We start from the raw sequence: 10730 nt of genomic DNA on the forward strand, positions 1-10730 counted from the left end.
AATGTTCATCCTACTACATGTACACTAATAAAAAAGCTGCTTACTAAAGACCTCCTCAGCTATTGGTGTGTATATCAAGAACTGTCACGCATGTTGTTAAGATGAACATAATTCAACATTGCTGCTTACATCAACTGCCTTTGTATGCTTTAGAATACATATATAATTATGCCAAGTATTAGGAGTTTTGGTATGAAGTATTGCTGAGTATTCTTACAAACTGTAAAAATATAGTGGAATACTTGCACTTGTTTTGTGCGTTTCTGTACAATAATTAACACAGACAGATACCTTCTTTATCTCCTCAACAAGGTACTCCTCTGTTTCCTGAGAGGGGTGCAACACTGTTTTCCCATATTCTTCGACAACACTGCTCAAGAACTTGATTGCGCTTTCTCTAGACACTTCTTCTCCATTGAGAATTTGAGAAAACAGACCACCGATTGTTCCTGGAAGTTTGGAAAATAGGTGGTGGAGAGGGAGCAAGGTCGGATTAGTGGAGAAATCACTATACTTGCACTTATGTGTCCAGGGTTTTATTCCCAATCTCTGCATTCATCTAACACATGGATCAAGTTTTACTGTTGATTTCTTACTTTCCTTTGGGAAGTTTGGAAGTTTTTTTTCTTCCAGGAACTCTGATTTACAAAATAATTTGTTTTTCTGTGTATTTCAATTTGCAAAATAAAGTTCATAAAAGATTCCGAGGGTAGGAGAAAACCTATGTCAAGGCTTTGCAAAACATGGTTACTGTAGAGCTACTATCAAAGAATCACTTGAGAGGTTGCATTTGAACAAGAATGATAATGATGACTGCAAGAAGTGGAAAGGGAAGAAGAAAGCAGCCACAAAAAGGCATACTCAAGCATCATTAGAAACAAGGACTTGATTCTTGCTTTTGGTCAATTTTAAGGTACCTTTTGGTTCCATTTTAAACAAAGATGTGAGTGCATTCCTGACAATGCTCAACTCAGTGGGATCCTCTGGAAAAAAAAGGAAAAAAGTATATACATTAAACGAGATATCTTGAAAGCACTACTCAAGGCAAGGGAAATCGAGTGTAAAGCCCTAACAGCAAGGGTTAAAAAAAGGGGACCACTTTTAATCAAACTAATTTACATTCATTCACAAGCTAACACTATCAAATCACATGACAATAATAGCCATCTTTAGCTTCTGGCTGGATTGGACATGAAAGCATTCAACCAGGCAGTTTTGACATTAAATTTTCTATCATTGTTGCCCTCAAGGCTTAAAGGTTCACACTCACTCAAGATTGATTGCAAATTTTGTGTTACACCAAACTGTATGGGGTATCAAGTTATACCATTTGAAGAGTATCATGTTTTTGACAATACAAAACAACACACTGTCTTTTACCAAGGGGGGATATTTATACTTCTGTCAAAGTTATTATCAACATTGTCTTTGACATTGCCATTCCGAAAATGATGCTCAATAAAATGATTACCTGACTGTAAGAGTTGAGTCAATACATCGGCAATTCTTGGCAGATGTTCAGGAGTGTCCTTGCATAGATCTGGAAGTCCTTTTATCGCTTGACGTCGGATCTAAAGATACAAATAACACAAGCTCATCAGATGATCCTAATGAACTTTATTATATAAACACCAATGAAATACCAGGTGAGATTTTGCCCATAAACATGATACAGTATCTTCAAGTGTGAAAAGATCACCATTGCTATGGTTACATGTACATGATAAATCATGCCATTGTTCTAAGCTACGGCTAGGAAAAAATATTAAACAGGGTTTCTGATAGGATGCGGAACAAATTAAAGATTATGCGGAAATTTTTGGCCATATTATGCGTAAACATGCGTTGATTATGCGGAAATTTAAACAATTTATAAACTAATATTTAGGCCCGTCCAATGTATTTACATGCTTATGGTAAATCAGGACTCGAAATTGTGACCAATACAGTTGCATTTACGACTGAATTTTTCCCTTTGCAGTTAAGATATCTGGATGAGTCGCCAATTTACGACCAGCTTTCACTGTTAAACTAAAAGGGTTAGTAATCAGCATTTTGCTGAAACTTTTGCTAAAGTAAATAAAGCAATTTTAAAAATACATTTTGTTTCTCGTCATGAATTTTGTTTCAATTTGGAGATATGGAGCAAAATTGTGATGTGGTTGGACCACGATTCATTCCCTCGATCATTCACCATTTTCAGCGGTTTTTTGCACACACGTATTGTGGGCTCCTATTTTGTTTTGTACACCTTCATCGAAATGATTGTCCCTACTTTTACAAATGATGCAGTTTAATGCTACTATAACTTGCCGCTAAATATTTATACCTTGTTGCATCTTTTTTAAAACTTTTGAGCCTAGGTTATGTTATGAAAACGGTTTAACTAGAGTCCAGGCTAATTGCTGAAAAATGTGTGGAAACTGCTTACGAACTTTCATCTTGCGAACGAAATGGCGTGTTTTCTTCACTCAATGTTCAGGAAAATAAGCGTTTCAAAGTACTCAATCTCTTTGGCTTTCGTGTTTGTGAGGATGGTAGGCAGCTGCTTTATCACTAATATCAGGCATTTCTTCAGTTTTATGCGGAAAATATCGTAATTATGCGGAGGATGCGGATTTTAGGGAATTATGCGGATCCGCATCGCCTCTCAGATGCCATGATTGAAGTGGCATTTGGTATTTCATTGGTGTTTATAAAACAAACAGAACATTACATGACTGCTTGGAGATAGACTGCTCGCAGTACCTTCTTAGTTTTTCGAACTGCTTTGGTCACGCAAGCGAGCCGAAGGGAGAATGGTGATTGGGCAAAGATATAGGGGCTGCACGATCTTCTGTAAGCGATGCGTTCAGAATCTCCCATCGCACCAGCAAGGGGAAATTCAGATTGGTCCGTTGACAATGGACCGCACAGATTTCTGTGATGAGTTAATTACTTGTTGTCGGATTATGACGCCAATCTGTCTTCGATTTTCCCTGGGAATTTGCGGTTTCGATCAAATGGCTGACACATTGAACCCAAACAAGAACAGAAACTTGCTGTCGAAACTCTCCTATCGGGCAAGTATGTTATGGCTGTGCTACCAACTGGTTTCTGCAAGACAATTTTTTATGAGAGCTTTGTAATCTTAAAGGAATCAATAATAGTTCCTTGCCGCATCATCACTGAAGACCAGATACGGTCAAACAATTATCTATGGGTAGTTGCCTTCAAGAAGAAGGGAAATTTGTTGAAGGACATGGCTTCAAACAAGTATTGAGTTATCTTTTCTGCAGAACAAGCTCTGTATTCTGACTTCACTGATTTAATGACAGATGATGAGTTGTCCGTTCTAAACAAGAATTTGTCCCGAACTTCACCCCGTCGAAACTTGCCAAAACGCTCCAAAATTAAATTACATTAAATACAGTAGATTTTCTGTGGTTTCCTTTCCGAATAGTTGATTGAATTTGACATGCACATAGATATTCCCATGCCGTTTAGTTTTTATATACATTAGCAATAAAAGAGGCGACACCACCTGTCATCACTTTCACTTTTTTAGCTGATTCTGAACGCGTCAGTTACCGAAGATTGTGCAGTCTCTATATCTTTGCTCAATCCCGATTCTTCCCCTGGCTCACTTGTGTGACCAAAGCGGGCAGTTTGACTAACTCAGAATGAACTGCGAGCAGTCTATCTTGGAGATACAAAATTGCTCTTCATGTGTTGAAAAATATTTCACTTATTTAATTTGCTTGCTCATGAATTATTTTTCAACACTTGAAGAGAAATTACTATCTCTGCATGGCCATGTAATATCCTCTCTTTATTTAAAGGGAACCTCCACTAAAACCAAAAAATAAATCTAAATCACAGAACATCAATGTTTACGATCAAAATTGTTTGACCTTTTTTCACTGAAAGTGTCCGTATCCAAAACAAATAAATAAATTTCTGAATTGCTTGTTTAAGTTTTCGAATTTCCCAGGCATTGCCATCTTGAATAATTGTGACACATTATGGTTGCCCTCTTGTTACAAAACAAAAGCTCTTTGTGTCAAAACAACAGAGCCACCCTAATACGTCACAATTATCATTGAAGATGATGGTGTGCAGGACATTTGAAAGAGAAAATAAACAATTCTAAATTCATTTTTTTCTCAATAAAAACACATTTTTTTGGAGAAGTGTCAAACAAATTTGACTGCAAACATTACTTTGTTCGCATTAAAATTATTTTTTTGCAGGAACAGTAAAGTCAACTGCATAAGCTTGGGCATTACTTGGGGACACAACCTGAGAGCAGAGCCTCCTTTTGTCTTTTCTTTACTGAAGAGAAAAGGAGGCTCTACCTGAATCACGTCAGCTCTTTGAAGCCACCGCAGCCCGAACTTCTGAACTAGTCAATCTTGCTTCCTCTTGTCTTTTCAGTGCGAGCATCCATTTAGTGATAAAACCAATGGTTATAATTGAGCCCGCTGTACCGTGAAATTAACCAAGATGGCGGCCAGATCTGGCATATTAGGCTTGGGTTCAAGACTGTATCCTGGCAGCATGAAGCAAATACTCAATAAAGATGTTACTCGAGAGTCTTTCTCTAGAACGCCAAAATCGAGCAAGCAAAAGAAAGGCTCTGCTAGAAGGGTGTTGAGGACAGTACACAGATCAAATCAACTTATATCAAATGATGTGGAGAAGAGGGGAAAACCGGATGCGGAGGAGAGGGCAACATGTCCTTGATTTTAAAGCTTACCATGTTATCCTCATCTTCACATAAATCTAACATAGCATCAATAGCATTTTCCTGTAGTTTTGGAAAGAACTTGAAAAATCTTGTAATAAACTGGGAGGCAAGTCTCTTTTCTGGTTGTGAACCCTTCACCGCGGCCAAAATGAATGAAAAAGCATCCTCGTGCTGTGAAAAAAGATAATTTGGAACCAAACCTGGAGTTAAAATTAAATTAAGCTTAAATCAAGAAATTCAATTTAAGTCCACGTGAAGCGACGCCAAATTGCAATTTAGACTTAACCTTCTCACCTCTCCCGCTTTTTCCTTTGCATCTGCCAAGATTCCAAACTGCTTGTACAGTTCTTCAACAGCTGACATTGTGCCAAAAAGAGCCAGAAAGAAAAATTCTTTGTATAAACGAAGATATGGACAAGTGGAAACTTCGTTTTTTGACTTTGAGCTTGGAAACCACGCTCCGTCTCACTTTCACGCATTTATGTATCCCTACAAAAGGTTCTTGCGGGTGAGATTGAGGGTGTACCGGTAGACTTGTTGTACGTAAGTGTTTTATTTTGATTTGGGTAATTGTAAAAGATATACCCAACAAGAGACACTATCCTTGCTATATCTACCTATTTTTAAGCTCGTTCTATTTGAAATATAAAAAACTTGCATATGTCAAATCTTTCGATTCTCCCCACCCCACACAGAACAATATTCCAAAGACCATATTTACACGATATTTCCTGCTTTTCTTTCATTATATATTGGAAGGCTTTGAGTTGTTTCAATTTGCCATTGAAGCTCAAGATTTTCACCATGGAGAATGTAACTGGTATTTTCCTGCGCAAAGAAGTATCAGAACTGCGAAAAAAGGGTGAAAGCTGGGGTTTGACGAAGGAGGAAGTGGACGAAGCCATTCTTCGCGCATTGGGAGGTAGGCTTAGCTTAGAAAGCCGAGCCAGCTGCTTCTTGGCCAAAGCTCAAACAAAATCTTTTCGATCAGATATTATCTGTTTTCTTTCACCTAGCCGAAGGGTTTCGTTTTCTCTTTTAATCTCTTTCACTCTGTTATTAGTTTTCGGGAGGAACGGGATCGTAGAAATTAACGTGCTTTGTTGTCTGAGGCGTAAATTATGCTTGCATATTGCTAGCCATTTTTTCAGTGACGTAAAGCTGCACTTTATATTTCCATTTTTATCCAAAAAGGACGAAAATAGAGCTAAAGTTAAGTTTTTCCGAAAATTAACGAGTTGGGGGAGTGGGGGGAGGGGGGTCTAAGAGGCAAACTGTTCTTGTTGCTTTGCAACTGACGCCCAAAACATCCCCACCGGGTATCAACTAATTGGATTTTGGCCTTTCAAATTACTGTTCCTGTAAGCCAAACCGATGAAATGGCTATTAAATGCACTGTCATAAGTTCATTTTCAGATGGTTAATATTCCTAAGGAATAACTTAATTAGCCCCAGGCCTTCACGCGTTGGCCAGCTTGCCATTGACTGACACGTCAATGTAATACGATCATTTGTTTCGCTCACTGTTCTTTTTAGTCGATGTTCACCCTCCCTCCCACCCTTGGGGTCTACTCGAGCCCCTTGGCCTCTCGTTTTCATTAAAGATGCCCAAACAGATTCTCTGACTTGTTTCCTGTGTGTGTTGCGAGAGGGGTGTGACAGGGGATAATTATCTAATGTTCTCAGCCCAAAATGCCTTTCATGAAAAGATCAAACAATTGACATGACTCTATGAAAAAGTCAAGTAATGAAGGCATGTTAAAAACCTTTTTGAAAGCCTCTTGTCTTCAGCATGCCAGAGGAAAATGAACTTAAGATCCAGAACTAGTCACTTTTTTTACTATATTGGCTGGTATTTGAGGTTCACCAACACAAATTAATTTAGTTGAGGGTCACCCTTAACATTGAAATTCTTAGAGAGCCTGCAAATAAATCGCTACCTGATTATTACAGCACGTGGCTTATTCTCCTTTAAATCTGTCCGCTATTGTTTATACATGTTTGTTATTCAGTAATTAGCTCTTTGTAAATTTGTCTTATGTATCTTAGGTATAAATCTCTATATATGTACAGTAGTGTTTAAACAAAGGAATAAATAATCAATTTTTTAACAATTAAGACCATTAAATCCTTGTGAACTGTTCTTTTGTAGAGAGACTTCCTTTTGATGTTAATTCAAAGGATGAAAGTAAATCTAAACAGAAGCCATGTAGCCGCTTCACTTATTGTTTAAAAGTAACAGCATGGATAGTCTTGTTGCCTATTGTGCTTTACACCATTGTGGCAGCATTGAGTGCAGCAAGCCCAAAGATTGGATTGTACATTGGGCATTTAACTGCAGATTTACAGTACCCAGTGCAGAGGATGGTTCGTTTCATGTCTCTTCCTCTACATCGCCACTTTGACATGTCAAAGTTAAGTGAATGGGAATGTATGATAGACAATCCACTGTTTGTACCAGGTAAATGGTAGTATCAACAGTTAATGTCAGGAAAGGATGTCACCTTAATTTGTATGAATTGATTTTGGGGTCATATTATAAGGTTTCTGTTAAAACTGAAGATAAAGGCTTATCAGGCAGTTTGGTGAGTAGTCACTTTCATTTGACCACTTTGTTATGAGTGCCACTATCATCAGCCACTAAATTATCAGAGGCAGAACAGCTGTGCTTACATATTCCACATCTAAAGGACCCAGGGGGCCTTAGGATTTTAGGTTACGAGTTTCGACATGTTTTACATCCCTTTTTATGGTTTTGCAGTTTTATGGTCTGTTTCTGTTTTTTTTCATTTCTTTTTTGATCACATTTGGTTTTTGGCAAAAATTCAATATTGGTTTTCTGGATGTGGTGTCAATTTTGTTTTGTGGTTCCTCATCAGCAATGATTCCCCTTAATGGTGTGATTTTTACCATGATCACATTTATGGGCTGACATATCCAGAGCTTGTCGCAAACGCAAAGTTTGCCCCCTAAAGTCAAGGCTGTAATGCAAGTGTCTTATTCAAAGCATAAGGAACTCTCTTTACACCCAACTCTTTATTGAGCTACCATATGATTAGATTAAAACTTGCCTATTCACTACTTGCGCAAATGCCATAAGACATGTACAGTTAATCTTGGGGGGTTATTTGCATTAAAACAATGAATATCCAGTTCACTGAAGGAGGATAGAGTCCCAAGAGTAGTTGACTTGTATTGTTTTTATGTAAAGAACTCCCCAAAACGTATTGCATTATGGGATTGTGCAGGAAGTAAATGGCCCAATAATATACTATTTCTGTCTTCCCTTGATATCTATCGACTTAAAGAAAATTAGAATGAGGACCAAGCACTTCAGGAAAAAATATACTGAGCATTGTTTAGGTTTTGTGTGATGTGATATTTTGTTGTTTCTAATAGTAAACCCCAAATATAAATGTAACCCCCTTATAGTATGATCTTGAGCCAATTATGGCAAAAATAGCCTTGTGCATGAAGCAGTGATTACATTATGCTAAAAGAGTTTCCAATGTATTGTTAATTTTCATCTAGTTTACTGTTCTGTATTTTCTTTTAGAAAAGCCTGATTGCTCCTTGTGCCAAACAGTGAAGAAAATTGTCACCCGCTCCAGTGCAAATCTCACTAAGTCTACCTTCAAGAAACGTTTTTATGACAATGGTCTGCCTGTTATAATCAGAGACATGCCGGAGTATGCAAACGCAGAGCACAGTTTTGAAAAGTTCATGGAATTTTTCAGAGCTAACCAGGCAGAATTGGAGCAAGACGCTTGTGAATTTTACATCAATGGAGCTTTAAATGAGTCTGTGAAAAATGTAACAGAATTTTTGGAGGGCTGGGATCACTACAAACCAGAAGGAAATATCATAGCATGGTAAGTAATGATTCTATGATGCTACCAAATAATTAAAGCAATAGACTTGATCATTAACCAGAGGTTCGGAGTTGACAATTCCCTCCGAGGAGAGGTGGTTCATTTGGGGGCCAGGGGGCTCCCCTTTGAAAAAGAGGGTGTTGTTGTTAGAAAAATGACGATTAAGATATATGGGTTATTGACCAAGCTTTAGGTCAAGAATTGGCTGGATAAATTTGGCCAAGTTATTTTTTTACACGCAAAAAAAGAACGAGGCCAATATCCAGCCATCTGGACCAAACAAGCTTGGTCAATAAAGGATTTATTATGTGGACTAAAACACCAAAGACTGATCTTTGATCTTGCGGAACCAAGTGAGAAATCCTGAGCGGGCATGATACAAGTAGCTCCATCTTACCCACTCAAGTAACCAATCACAGCACAGGATTTGGTTCATCTTGCCCGCTCACGGAGCTAGTCATATAATAAAATGATTTAATGATTAGTATATTAATAAATATAATTTTACCACTACACAGGAATCTGAAGCTTCAAACCCTTTTGCCACGTTTGCAAATAGCCAAGTAGCTATATACTTGTTATGAGTCATATGTACGCTTTGATAAGGCAAAACTTCTCCCTGTGTCCTCCACTGATACCTGCAATCAAGACATTTAATTTTATATTTTGCAGGAAGACTTGCTATGGAAAGGGTTTAAGGAAGCTGCGAAGTGTGTTTCCTCGTCCATACTGCATTCACAGTGAAGGGGCATTAGACAAGAATATTTATTTAATGCAACCAGCCAAGCAAATATCGGATGGAGCCACTGAAGTTCCCCAACTAGTTGCTGATGCAGTATGTATACAGGAGTGTAGATAAAAGAGGGGAAAATTGAAAAAAAAAATTGAGTAATGATCAGCTTTTTCAATTTTTGGGATGGTACTTCATCCTCTTCTTTTTTAATATTACCGGTACACTGCACTGCCCCATATTGACTGAAGAAATTTCCCAAATGTTGATTGTGAGAAGAATGTAAACAATAAGGACAAAGAAATCTTGGTAAAGACAATCTTGTGGAAAACAGTCAGGTATAGAGAGAGAGATTTAAAGGGAAGGCTAGGAAAAACAGCAAGTAGAACTTTACAAATGTTACTTTCTTCCTCAGGCTCGTGGTACATTTGACAATGTATGGCTGGCTCAAGTGACTGGCTCATCTTCTGTTGGTCTTTATCCAGTTGATGAGTGTGAAAACGAGTGCGAGAAGTTCGAGTTTACACTAGATCAGGGTGATGTCTGTAAGTATTAGATGTTCAGTATTCTCCTTTGAACAAAACAAGACGCCTGATGGCGTTTACGTGGGATGCTGCTGTTTGTGTACAATGCGAATGTCGGTTGCAAATGTCACTGATCCCTGAAGCCAACTGAAAGTCACAAGGGACTTGGTAAAAGTGCTAAGGAAGGTTAAGTGTGATGAGAATCGAATATTTTCTTCGCGACTTCAAGTTCATGAATCAGTCTTTTTTGTATGTACTCACATTCAATAAATGCAATTTTAGTAACATTTATGTACGGTGGGAACCGGAAATGAAGGCAAGAGGTGTAATATTCTCGAGTTCATCGCTGCTCTATCGCGCTTGATCGACAAAATCGATTTCAAAAGAGGGTTAGGTTGCTAGCTCTTAGAACAGAGCATACGAAGGTCTCTTGAAGGAAACTTTCTTCGGCGAATTCAGTCAGAGAACGCAGTAATTCGGAGAATGGAAGTGGTGTGTGAGTTGGGAGTCCGTGTGAGCTTTTTCAATTTCCTTTCGCGAGAAAAAAGTAAAGCCAACAATTTCGTGACAGGCACGTTACTAATTGCCATATCTGACCACGATAAAAACTACATCAAGTAAAGCTGTGATTCTTGGAGTCATGGACGCAATTTTAGCAATTGCATAGAGAAGCCTGAACAATTAAGGACTTCAACGGGGTTTGAACCCGTGACCTCGCGATACTGGTGCGAAGCTCTAACCAACTGAGCTATGAAGGCACTGACGTTGGAAGTTGGTCATTTGTGGGTTCTAATTTTACCACGAGGAATGAATCAATGAACGAAATGATATATGACATGAATCGTATACTGAACTGCAAATATGAAATCAAGTAA

At 38.2% G+C, this 10730-nt stretch overlaps 2 protein-coding genes across 2 annotated transcripts in view; one reads left to right on the top strand and one right to left on the bottom strand.

The window, feature by feature from the left end:
- Positions 1–5190, bottom strand: part of LOC137969455 (apoptosis inhibitor 5-like) — a 25250-nt gene extending 20060 nt beyond the window's left edge. Inside the window, exons 1-5 of the mRNA XM_068815694.1 lie at positions 5024–5190; positions 4739–4900; positions 1472–1571; positions 918–983; positions 292–449 (exon numbers count right to left, since the gene is read on the bottom strand). Coding sequence (XP_068671795.1) covers positions 292–449; positions 918–983; positions 1472–1571; positions 4739–4900; positions 5024–5092 — 555 coding nt within the window. The 5' untranslated portion in view covers positions 5093–5190. The remainder of the gene's footprint in view (positions 1–291; positions 450–917; positions 984–1471; positions 1572–4738; positions 4901–5023) is intronic.
- Positions 5135–10730, top strand: part of LOC137969456 (uncharacterized) — a 7189-nt gene continuing 1593 nt past the window's right edge. The window contains exons 1-6 of the mRNA XM_068815695.1: positions 5135–5272; positions 5489–5651; positions 6882–7190; positions 8286–8601; positions 9274–9436; positions 9747–9876. Of these exons, the coding sequence (XP_068671796.1) occupies positions 5534–5651; positions 6882–7190; positions 8286–8601; positions 9274–9436; positions 9747–9876 (1036 nt within the window). The 5' untranslated portion in view covers positions 5135–5272; positions 5489–5533. The remainder of the gene's footprint in view (positions 5273–5488; positions 5652–6881; positions 7191–8285; positions 8602–9273; positions 9437–9746; positions 9877–10730) is intronic.

The sequence above is a fragment of the Montipora foliosa genome, chromosome 9 (genome assembly GCF_036669935.1).
Source record: "Montipora foliosa isolate CH-2021 chromosome 9, ASM3666993v2, whole genome shotgun sequence".
Lineage (NCBI taxonomy): Eukaryota > Metazoa > Cnidaria > Anthozoa > Scleractinia > Acroporidae > Montipora > Montipora foliosa.